At 36.0% G+C, this 13,024-nt stretch overlaps 1 protein-coding gene across 4 annotated transcripts in view; it reads left to right on the forward strand.

The window, feature by feature from the left end:
* RERE (arginine-glutamic acid dipeptide repeats) overlaps positions 1-13,024 on the forward strand; it is a 564,089-nt gene that overhangs the window by 207,852 nt on the left and 343,213 nt on the right. For all 4 annotated transcript variants that reach the window (XM_020974543.2, XM_078145698.1, XM_078145699.1 and 1 more), the window contains exon 2: positions 4,535-5,004. In XM_020974543.2, coding sequence (XP_020830202.1) covers positions 4,680-5,004 — 325 coding nt within the window. In that variant the 5' untranslated portion in view covers positions 4,535-4,679. The remainder of the gene's footprint in view (positions 1-4,534; positions 5,005-13,024) is intronic.

Consider the following 13,024-nt stretch of genomic DNA (forward strand, 5'->3'; position numbering starts at 1 on the left):
AATAATCTGGCCCATTCCTACACTTCCAGTATTTTTATACCTTATTCCCTTCCATGTAGTCTACAATGACACTGGGAAAGCGGGAGAGTGTCATCCATTATCCAAAACCCATGCAAGCATGCCGTCATGAAACTGATGTAGAATACTGATGGAACTTCTTTGGGTAACCACATTTTGCCATGATTTTCCATGAGCTCTCATGACTGACAGTATTAAAGGCTTTGGTCAGTTCAGTGAATGTTGTTTACAAACCTGCTCTGCTCCTGACATTAATCCTGTAGTTGGGCAGCAAACACCATATTGGCCTGTGCTTAGCTCTTTCTGAAGCCACATTGGCTCTCAGGTAGATGACCATCTTCCAGGTGAAGGATCAGCCTATTAAGGAGGATTCTGGCAAGAATTTTGCCAGCAATGCCTAAGAGAGAGGACCCTCCTTCTCACTCTACCCTTTTCCCCCTCCCCACATTGTTACAGGACAGTCTATTTTCTTTTCTTTTATAGAGATGGACAATGGAGGGACATCCTTGAATGCCTAGGAGATAACCTCCTCTTGCCATATAACCCAGAAAATTTCTGTCAGCTTTTGTATGAGCAATAGACTCCCTGCCTTATAAATCTAGGCTGGTGTAGAATACCAGGCACTTTGCTAGATAAGAGGAGCTTAATGGCACCCCAAAACCTCTTCTGTTGGAAGTTCAGCTTGAGAGGGATTGACGTCATCCTGAAGTATATGGTCAATGGCTTCAGCACTGATTGATTGATGATAATCTCCTGAGAACACTATGGCGGTTTTCAGCCTATCTCTCCAGGATCTTGTTCTTATCCCTTATCAATATGGCTCCATCAGCGCTGAGTAGTTGAGATGGGTCTTTGGCCCATAAATAGCCTTTAGGACATCTATCTGCATAGAACTCAATTTCATCCGCCTGCGTCTCTCTAAGCATTGATCGTACTTTACTTTGGATGGAGTTAAATGCTGCTTTCTTAGAAATGGATGAACTATCTTCCTGGCAAACCCTGTGGAGTTCTTGTGTTTCATTTAGCAGCTTCTGAATTTCCCCATCATTTTTGTCAAACCAGTCTTGGTGTGTATGATGCTCTTGCATTTTCCCAGTCACCGTGGAAGTGAAGCAGGCATGTGTACTTATTCTCATGCTTTTTAGCTTGATGTTTTCAGCAATGTTGTTGGATGCCTTCAACAAGAATGAAAATGGCATCAAGAATAATTTGAGACATGGGAGACATTGCTATAGGATTGCCCTAATATGGGGTGCCCACGTCAAAGAAGGCACTGTGTGCTATGAACAAAGCAAAATTGCAGTAGCTTAAAAGAAACACGAGAGGTGCAAATTTAGAGCCATCTCCACTCCACATGTCATGTGGACAACCTGTGGTAGAGCCTTGTGAGCTTATATTGGTCTGATCAGCCACAATCGAGATACCATGCCTTGACCCCATCAGTATGATGTCATTTTGGTCCTCTTTGAGAATGAAGGACAACAACCAACCAACAGTGACACTGGCCTCCTTGCTGCTCCTCACATAAACAGTTTCATTTCTTTTTTTCTTTTTCTTTTCTTTTCTTGTTTTTTTTTGGTTAGGCAGTGGGGTTAAGTGACTTGCCCAGGCTCACACAGCTAGTAAGTTTTTTTAAAAAAATGTGTCTGAGGCCGGATTTGAACTCAGGTCCTCCTGACTCCAAGGCTGGAGGTCTATCCACTGCACCACCTAGCTATCCTTGCAGTTTCATTTCTTGACTGCATGTTTTCCATGTCTATTCCCCATCCTGTGTTTCTCTGACTTTTTTCAAGTTTCAGCTAATATCCCGCCTTCGACAAGAAGCATTTCTTTGTCCTAATCTTAAAGTTGGTTGTTTTTGCTCATTGCCTTCCAAAGAGGACCAAAACAACATAACTATGTTGAGTCAGAGGTCTGGGTGTCCAACTGTGGCTGATGAGACCAATATGAGCTTGATAAGTTCTACCATAGTTTGGGCACAAATAATTCATAATCCTAAAATAATTTTTTAAAAATCACTTTGCTTATACTAGAAAAGAAAAAGGCAAGATATAAGAAAAATGAAAGCAAAGTTATCAAGTCTCACACAGTGTCTATTATTCACACTAATTTAACAATTATCCCAATAACTTAAACATAATACAAATATGTCACTGGATCTGTGATCATCTGTCCACCTGAAAAGGTGTTCTCTGTTTAAGTTTAGAGGGGCTAGATGGTGCAATGGATAGAGTGCTGCACCTGGAGTGAGGAAGATCTGAGTTCAAATGTGATCTCAATCACTTACTAAATTTGTGGTCTAATGTTCGTCATTTAACCTCTGTTTGTCTCAGTTTCTTCACCTATAAAATGAGGATAATTGTAACACCTGCCTCTCAGGGGTGAGGATCAAATCAGTTAATAATTATAAAACAGTGCTTTAAAGTAAGCACTATATAAGTCTTAGCTATTACTATTAAGCAAATTAATTTTTAAATTTCATGAATGAAAGTTTGAACTATATGTGATGATGAGTATATTATCACGTGTGTGTGTGTGTGTGTGTATGAACATATGTATATGTATGTGTGTGTATTTATATTCCTTATAGGAATTTTATCACAGAAGTTGAAAAGAGTTAACAGTGCCTTGTAACATATTTTGGTAAGAAGATATCATTTGTTTAAGAAAAGAAGACCAATTTTGTGTTCATTTTTGTAAGATGTTTTCTCTGTGGTCTTCTCAACATAATTGCGTGTCAATCTGCTCTCTGACTTCCTTTTTTCTATTGCACAAGTGTAAGGTAGAATGAGAAAGGGCAAAAGAGAAGTGGAAGTGTAAGTCCTTTTATAATAATTTAGAAGAATCATGTTATGTTAAAAATATATAATTTATTTTCTTTATTCTTTGGAAGACTACAAGAATCTTATTGTTGATTTTACCAGTCTCCACAGTTCTTCCTTTAGATCTTGCAATACTTTTGGGACACCATATTAGCACTCTGGCATTCCATTTGAATCACATTCTTCCTCCATTACTGGTCTGCTTCCTTTTCTGGTCCTGTGTCCTCACCAGAGATGTGTTATAAACTACTCTGTAATGCAGTGGTGAACCTAAACATGTTTAGTTAGAGAATTAGAAAATGTCTATTATGCATGAATACATATTTTCCTAATGATATTGTCTGTGTCCATGGACAAATTGTACAATGTTTTTTAAAGATAGGATTTTTTGTTTTGTTTTGTTTTGTTTTTGACAGTATCATAATTTCCCCTAGAATCCTTCTCCCTCCTGCTGTTTGTGAGCTGTTTCAGGTATTAGATAGTATGTCTTAAGACAATAAAAGAGGTAAAAAAGTCAGCACAACTGATTCAGTACATTGAAAAAGTAAAAAAAGCATGTGCATTGTGTAACATCTGTGTACCTCTACCTCTGCAAAGGTATGAATTGAAAGTGTCCTTTCATATCTTTCTTTCAAGCCACAGTTGACCTTTATAATTTTGCAACATTCATCGTATTTGTGTGTGTGTGTGCGTGTGTATTCTTTACATTTTTATCATAAAATCTTTATTTAAATGGAAATCAGGCATGTTGTTTAGTACTTACTGATGTTTTGGTTGCTTTTTGGGGATTAAATAATTTATTATTTTTTCCTCACTTTGTTTATTTTTCCTTCCTTGAGATAATTTGAAAATTGTTTCATGTTTGTCTTATCTTCCTCCTATTTCTACTGTATGTAATTGGCCAGATTTTGCTCTTCTTTTAGACTTTATCTGCAGGAGGTGACTTTATGTTAAAAAAAAAGTTGGCAGAATGGGTATGTTTTTTAGGTCGATACTATTAAACTATTGAGGGAGAAGTATCTCGGTGATGGTGGGCTTTTTAGAAAGTTGGTTCACAATGACCTTCTCAGATCAGGGTTACAAGGTGCATTCTCCTTGAATTAAAATGAGAACTTTTAACTTTTTCTCCCCTTTCTCCTCTCTCTTTACATAGTCATTATGTGTTGCAAAAATGATTCACAGTTATATACTTTTATTTTTTAATGAAAAAGTAACAATTGCGGAAATTGAAGTTTACCTTTATGTCACTTTGAGCCTTATCAGTGACTGCCTTTCTCTTTATGGTCGTTATGGAGAAAGACTTTATATCAATGTGTGTATGTGTGAGAATTATTATTATTAGTAATAATACTAGGTCGTATTTATATGGTACTTTATAGTAATAATTAGGGAAGGAAACCTTAAAACTTTTAGTTTCTGAGGATAGCATTATTTTTCAAGCAATTAACTTAGTCCTGCTTTTCTTGACATATGTCAAAAGTTTTTAGGAGTAAAAATGTAAAATTTTCTTTCAAAGGGTTCTTTTAATATGTTACTGTGTTGTACTTTTCTTTATCTTTTAATATACTGAGAATGGTTGATAGTTTAATATAGACTTTTTCTTTTTTCTCTTTTTAATATGGAATCAGTTGTGAAAGCAAGTCAGAATACAATATTAACTGCATTTTTTGTTTTTGTTTTTGTTTTCCTAACAGCTTTTTTTGAAACGGTGGGGTTGTTGGAGTGGTTGGATTTTTCCTGGAATTGAGTGAGAAATTCAGAAGACTGAAGCCCAGGCTCACTGTCTACCTTTCACGGAGGCCCAGCCGTGAGAGGACAGAAGAAGGCACGTGGCGAATCATGACAGCTGACAAAGAGAAGGACAAAGACAAAGAAAAGGACCGGGACCGTGATAGGGACCGGGAAAGAGAAAAGAGGGACAAAACAAGAGAGAGTGAAAACTCCCGACCTCGTCGAAGCTGCACGTTGGAAGGTGGAGCCAAGAATTACGCAGAAAGTGACCACAGTGAAGATGAGGACAATGACAATAACAGTGCCACAACAGAGGAGTCTGCAAAGAAGAGCAAAAAGAAGCCTCCGAAAAAGAAATCTCGTTATGAGAGGACGGATACTGGGGAGATAACATCGTTCATTACTGAAGATGATGTTGTCTACAGACCAGGAGGTGAGAAACATAACATTTTTATCTCCCACATATTTGTAGGTGTCAAAATTTTAGGTAAAGGTTATGTAACTTAATAGGGGATAAAAAGAACAATGGAAAACTCACAGAGTTTCATTTTTAACCAAAACCCTTAATTCAGAAACCTTAACATATCTATCTTCTCCATGTTTTCAGAAATTTCATAGAATTTCAGTATTTTCAGAGCTGGAAGGGACCTGAGAGTTCATCTTCTCTAACTGCTTTGTTTTGTATATTGAGGAAAATGAGGCCCAAAGAGATAAAATGACTTTTCTAGATTCTATAGCTAGTAATTGATATATTATGAGTAAGGATTTGAAGCTCAGATCCTTCAATTTAAAGTCAATGGTAACAGCTAAACTGTTTGGGTCTTTGGTATGTTGGCTCTGAGTAACCAATAGAATGTTAACAATACACTGCTCATCAACAGATTATTAATCAAAAACTTCAAAGGGCAACCATGAAAGCAAGTCATGGAATCTCACCATTCTTTGGTGGGTTCTTTATTTGTTTTTCTTAATGTGCTCTGTGTGAATATTATAATATTCATATTATATATATGTATATGTATATGCATATATGTGTGTGTACATACATACATATACATATATACACGTATACTTTTGATTTTTGAAGCCAGGAAACTAGCAAGGATGGTTTTATTTGAATTTCTAATGTTACTGATTAGTGGGATTTACATAAGCTTCAATTCATTGTATTAGAAGCTGGGCTACATTTAGTCCTTTTGGAAGTGAAAGCAGCATGGATATGTTTTTATCAGTAATCTGTCTTGATAGCATTATTAGAGAATACCACAAACATTGAGTGATTCAGCTAAGGTTCTCTGATAAAGGCCTCATTTCTCAAATATCTAGGGAACTGAGCCAAATTTTTAAAAATAAGAGCAGTTTTTCAGTTGAGAAATGGCCAGTTTTAAGAGGTTTTAAGAAGAATAAATCAGAGCTTTCAATAGTCATGTGAAAAGGTGCTCAAAATCACTAATGATTAGAGAAGTGCAAATTAGAACAACTCTGAGAAGAATGATAAATGCTGCAGGGAGTTGGGAAAATTGGGGTGCTTTTCATGTATTATTTCTATTATGTTTTATAACGTATTACGTGGTTGGTGGAGTTATGAACTGATGCAGCCATTCTGGAGAACAATTTGTTTTGGTTTTGGTTTGGTTTTTTTTTTTTTTTTGCTAGGCATTGGAGTTAAGTGACTTGCAGTCACGCAGTAAGCTTCAAATGTCTAAGGCTGCATTTGAACTCAGGTCCTTCTGACTCCAGGGCCAGTGCTCTATACACTGCGTCATCTAGCAGCCCGTTGGAGAAGAATTTGAAACAATTCCCAAAGGGCTATAAAGCTGTGCCTACTTTTTGACCCAGCAATACTACTACTAGGTCTGTACTGCAAAGAGATCAAAGAAGATGGGAAAGAACCTATATGTGCAAAACAATTTATAGGAACTCTTTTTTTGTGGTGGTAAGGAATTGGAAATTGAGGGAATGCCTATCATTTGGGGAATGGCTGGACAAGTTGTGGTATTGGATTGTGATAGAATACTATTGTTCTATAAGAAATAACAAGCAGAATGGTTTCAGAAAACCTGCGAAGACTTATATGAACTGAAGCAGAGTGAAGTGAGCACAATCAAGAGAACATTGTGCACAATAATAGCAGTATTGTAACGATGATGAACTATGAGACACTTAGCTACTCTGATCAGTTCAGTGATCTACAATAATTCCAAACGACTTTTGATGAAAAATGCCATCTACCTACAGAGAGAACTGATAAAATCTGAGTACAGACTGAAACTTTTTAAAAATTTTCTTTGTTTCTTGCTTTTTTAATCTTATTTTAAAATTTAATTTAAATTTTTGCCACATGACTAATAGGAAAATATGTTTTGCATGACTTCACATGTATAATTGATATCATAGTGATTGCCTTCTCAATGGGTAGGGGAAGGGCTGGAGGAAGTGAATTTGGAACTCCAAAAAAAAAAAAGATTCAGCTTAAGTATTTGCAAATCAATTTTTCCTTTGAAGGATAGGTTTTAGGATGATGAATTTTTTGATTCATAGCAATTTAAAAAATTTAATGAAAAAATTCACAAGATCTATTTTCTGTCCCTTTTAGTCTTTCTCCCCTTTTCACTATCTTCCTCCTTTCTTCCCTGTATTTGAAAAAAGGAAAAATAAAATCCACATGACAAATAGATGTAGTCAAGGCAAAAAAAAAATCCCTCTTTGGCCTTGTCTAGAGGATGTCGGGAGGAGCTAGGTGGTGCAGTGGATAGAGCACTGGCCCTGAAGTCAGGAGGACCTGAGTTCAAATCCGGCCTTGGACCAAACACTTGACACTTAGTAGCAGTGTGACCCTGGGCAAGTCACTTAACCCCAATTGCCTAAAAGCAAAAAAAGAAAAAAAGATAAATGTCTCACTGTGTATCCATTGGTCCATCACTTCTCTCTCATGAGGTGGGCAGCATGCCTCATCACTGATCCTTCTGAAATCATCACAGGAACTTTTAAAGACTGTCTTGTATGTCAAGAAGATTTCAGGTCTGTGTGAGTGGGGCAATAACCACTGATGATATTATGGATCTTTGTGGAATTGAAGCAACAATCTCCAAGTAGGAATGGGATGTAGAATTGACTAAAGCTAATTCTTAATGCTATTTTGCATTTAGATAATACTTTAGGGTTGACAGAGTGCTGTATTCTAAGCAAGGCAAATCATAGCTATTACAATGTCATGGTCATTTCCTAAATAGGAAAATGGTGCCAGAGATGGAAAAGTTCCTTGTCCATGATCATACAGCTGTCAAGTGTGAAAGTGGAGTTGGACCCTAATCTCCTGATTGCTTGTTCAGTATTATTTCAACCATCAGTGTTACCTTTTGGTCAAGTACTTGACCTTCAGATATAAACATTTGAACTATTATGTGGTGAGAGTTGTGGCTACAGAGAATGAATAAATGCATGTCTTTTATTTTCTTGTATTGATTGTCCTAATTCGAATGTAGCTTTTTTGCTCAGTTCAGTTAAACGCAATTTAACAATTGTAAATTTTGTGCCAAGCACAGTGCTTGGTAGACCTGTGGCCAAAACCAAAACAATCCCTCCATTTAAGGACCTTCATTTTTTGGTGGCAGTGATGATGAATAACACGTATATAGGTAAGTAAATATAGTATATTTACAAAATAGACCAAGTTAATAAAGGGGCCAGGTCTAAGAAGGGGAGGATGATAGTGGCAACTGGGGAATCTCAGGGAAGGCTTGTTTGAGGAGATGACAGTCAAGGTGAGCTATGAAGAGGAGCTGGGCTTCCAAGAGATAAAAGGTTAGATAAAAGAGTAGTCCAGACATGAGGTTATCCAGTGTGCAGTGAATGGTACTGAGGCAGAAGATAGAATGTGTCACATAGGGAAGTACAAAGAGATTAGATTTAAGGAGAGAGTAACAAAATCAGTTTCTTGAACTTTAAGAATCTTACATTATAAAGTCACCACAACAATTTTTTGAAGAAAATTTTTATTGCTAACTTGTTTCTACATTGCCTTTATTTTTCTGTAGTCCTCTCAATTCCACTTACTTGAGAGCTGTCCCGGCTAACAAAGAATCTTTTTTAAAAGAAACGAAGAAAAACAGGTATAAGAGGGGGAAAAAAACCCAGGAAAACCAGTCAGTATATTGAAAAAAGTTAAAAAAATTATCTGCAGTGTTCTGTTCCCTCTGCCTGTTCTTAGGAATGAGGGGAGATGTCATCTTTGGGGTTATGCTCTTGTTGTAAATTTTCAGCGTTTACCTTTGATTATTTTGTCATTATTGCCTGCATTGTCTTGCCTCTACTCAATTTACTTTGTATCAGATCGTGCAAATCTTTCCATATTTTTCTGGATCCATCATATTTATCATTTTTTCCAGCATACTAATCTTCCATTGCATTCACGTACCACTTTATTCATTTCCCATTCGTTATGTATAGATAGACTTTGTTTCCAGTTCTTTGTTGCCAACAAAAAGTGCTTCTGTAAATATTTTGTTATGTATGGAATTTTTCTTTTCTTATTAACAGTGTCTTTGCCTAGTAGTGGAATCTCTGGGTTAGGAATAAGGATGTTTTAACCACTTTAATTGCACGATTCCAGTTGTGGTCCAGAATGGGTGTGCTAATTCACAACTCCATCTCCTATACGCAGGGTAAGGAAAAGGGGCTTGATGTAGAAGTCATTTGTAGAAAGTTCAGAGTCGGTATGTTTCTGAGCTGAGCTTTCTCCTTAATTGGAAGTTTGGTGTTCATGGTCCCACCTTCCAGTCCCAGGAAAGAAGGGTAATGATGAGGAAGAGAACCAAGGCTGATGAGATTTTACAGGATAATGAAATTATTCCAGTAATGAACTTCCAGGGGAGTGCTGAAGTCAGTAGCTTAGGTAAGCTTGGAAGTAGTAAAGTGTTAAAAAATTTTTATTAGTGTTCTGAGAGTCTTAACACAGTAAACTCCTCTGTACAATAGAAGTGTAACATTCTTACCCAGGTGAAACTGTGAAAGATGGGAGTGATTGGATTCGACTTAGTTTAGTGAATTTTAAATTTCATAAAGTATAATTGTCCTGGGATGAAATGTTGCCAACCTGGTAGGAACTTCACATAGCATAGTATTTGGTAAGAGTTTTGCAGATAGTGTTTTCATCATTGGGCTTGATTGACTTAGTAAATCACTCAAATTTGTCATTTATTCTTTCTTTTCCTTGTGTCACACACATTTGTGCAGCCTCCACAGAGCCCCATTCTCATGCTTCATCCTGGTGTGGAGATTATTTGTTTTCCTGGCTTCTATGCCAGTGGGCCACAAGCCCAGGCACATTCTACCGTTCAGGTACTGTTTAAGTACTATCCTGGCAAAAGATCATCTTTGCTTTTTGAGGGCTACTAAGTACAGAAGTGTTCCTTACCATTAATCTTACCACTTGATGATTCTTTGTAACTGGCAAATTATGAAACAAAGAAAAAGACAATGGCCGTTGGTCCTGCAGTTCTCTCTTTTTCCACTGAAGTGCTAATGACATTGTAGCAAAAAGCCAGAGTGCTGAGAATTGTGCAGTTTTTAGATAGTCTGTAAATATTAACTTAGGAACAGATACTTTAAATGTTAGATATATTTTCCTTGATCTAGTTGACATATTGAATTATGGAGAACCTAAATTGTATCAATTTACTCTCATTATAAATAAAATCAGAAGTCAAAAAGAAGTTTCAGATTAATGGGAAAATTTGCTCAAGTTTTTTTTTTTCTTAGAGAAGTAAATAAAGGAGTTGGCAATCTTAATTTTATTGTGTCCCAGAAATATCATTTATGTTTTTATATTTCAGTTTATATTTCAATACTTATAATTAGTATTTGCATAGAAATTGTTATTTCTACATGCCAATATCTGTTGCAGAGGATGTAGTAGTAACAAAAAGTAGTAACAAAATTCCATCTAGGATTTGTTAAGACTCTTCAAATTAAATCAACTTAAACCTTGATTCTTGGCAACTTAAGTTTAAAAGTTGATGAAAATGTTGGAAGATAGGGCTTAGGGGAAAGTACAGACTTACATAAAAGGCTTATTCTTTTATGTGGAGTCATGGATTTAAATCTGGAGGGGCGAGAACTCTTTGTGATTATTTAGCTCAAATCTCTATTGCTTTATAAAGTAGGAAACTGAGAGCTAGAAAAATTAAGTGACTCGTCCAGCGTCATACCAGTGGTAGTGCCAACACTATGATTTGAATCATCTTTATCTGAAATGAAATCTTGCATTCTATCTACTGTACTGTTAGTACTTTTTTTGAGAAGAGGATTGGAAGATGTAAGTTAAAATAAACCTCGAATCATGTAAGAAAAATTGGAATTTATTATTTTTATTTTTAAAATTTTTATTTATTTATTTTTTAAGAATAGTAAATGGCTCATTACTGATAGAGGAACCATTTTTGAATCACTTTTGCCTTCAAACCATTGACTTCCACAATTGGAATTCAAAGCTAGAAGAAAGAAGAAACATAAAATCATTAAAATTGTTTTAATCATAATTAAAATAACTTCAGCTTTGAAGCATTTAAATAAATAGTGGGCACCAAAAGAAAAAAATGGGAAGCAAATGGAACTCACATCTACACCAGTAATAACAGTATCTTACAAACATTTAATGTCCATCAAGTCAAGGAGAAAAAAGAAGTTGAGAAATGATCTTAGTTCTTGTGGTAAAAGCAGTATGTTAACCTCTGCTCCTATGTAAGTTAGTCTAGTTTTTCCTAAAAAAGTTACTGAGATATCCCTCAAGACTTGATTGACCCTGGGGACTAAAGGCTCATACTGTAGACATATTTTCCTTATTATCTGATAAAACAGCCAGAAGAGCCTAGAGGAGCTCTACAGTGTTTGGCTGGTGGATTTCCCTGGAACCTTTTCTCAGTTGCACCATGTCAAGAATTTCTCAATGCCCATCCTTACTAAGTATCCTTTTTCTGCTACAGCTAAACTGAAACACTCTTTGAAACAACAGTAATGTTACTAGTCCCATATTCTGAAAAGATCAAAGAATGAGTAAAAGGACCCATAGGCAAAGAAATATTTTCAGAATAAATTTTTATGGTGGCCTAGAACTTTAAACTAGTTATGTATTTATCAGGGAATGGCCAAACAAACCATGACACAAGAATACAATCTGATGTTCTCGTTATTATTCTGTTAAAAAGAAAAAAACCGACAAAAAGGGTAACTTCTGAGGGAACTGAGATGTGATCGGATTCAGAATGAATGAAGCAGAGAATTTAGAACAATTTATCAAATAACAGCCACAGTGTAAATGAAAACAACTGAGATTTAAGAACTTTGATCATTTTTATGACCTACTAACATTACACAATACCTGTGATGAAGCATGTGTTCCCTACCTCGTGACAGACATATTGTGGACTCCAGGTGCAAAATGGGATCGATATTTTTGGACGTGGCCAGTGTGGAAATTTTTAAAACTTTTGTAACCAAGGGTTTTGTTTTTCTGTTTTTTTTTTCCCCCCCTCTGAAGAAAAAAAAAATTATGGAGGCTGGGAGATGAGAGGAATTGCTTGCCCATGAATTGGCTCCCTTCTTCTCCTTGCAAACAGAATAGAAAGAAGGCCTGAAGGAATCACAGTCACGTAGAACAGCGTTGAAAGTTATATGTTAAATTTATTACATTATTTAAAATAAAAGTGAGATCTACACTACAGAGATTCATGTTTTCATGTTCAGTCCTTTCCTTTCATTGTACATTGTATATGCAGATGCTCTTTTTTTTTGTTTTTTGTTAAGTTTAGAATAAAGAAAAAAGGAAAAAATATTGTCTTACCCTGGGTGGTGAAAGATTATGAGAAGTATCATCTTACAAAACATAAACAACAAGTAGAGGGAAAAACCAGTTTAATGAATGCCTTGGTGGGAAAGATCTAACTAGTCAGGGTTATCCTGAAGCTATTTCTTCTCCCATAATCAGCGCTCCAAATTAGACCTCATCTTTACAACAAAACAGTGGAAGATATGGAGAATACAGGATCCTACTTTGTTCGCTATTTATGGACAAAAACCATCAAAAGCTTTCCTCAACAAGGTATCTGCCATGCACGTAGTATCTAAGTGATACTAAATTCCTTGACAGAGATAATATTACTTAATGATGATTTGATCGTTAATGTCAGTAAAAGCATAAAATCGAGAGATGTGTGCCACTCTCATCAAGGGTAGCAGATGTAGGGTTTGAGAAAATAAGAGTTCTTATATATTAATAATAACAGCTAGCATTTATATAGCACTTACTGTATGCCAAGCCATTTAGAATTATTACCTTATTTGATCCTTACAACAGCCCTGGGAAGTATAGGCTGTTCTTATCACCATTTTGCATATGAGTAACCTGAGGTAAACAGGGGTTAAATAACTTTCCCAGAGTCACATAACAAGTACGT

This window comes from Phascolarctos cinereus, unplaced genomic scaffold (genome assembly GCF_003287225.1).
Source record: "Phascolarctos cinereus isolate Bilbo 61053 unplaced genomic scaffold, phaCin_HiC Scaffold_726;HRSCAF=1367, whole genome shotgun sequence".
Taxonomy (NCBI): Eukaryota; Metazoa; Chordata; class Mammalia; order Diprotodontia; family Phascolarctidae; genus Phascolarctos; species Phascolarctos cinereus.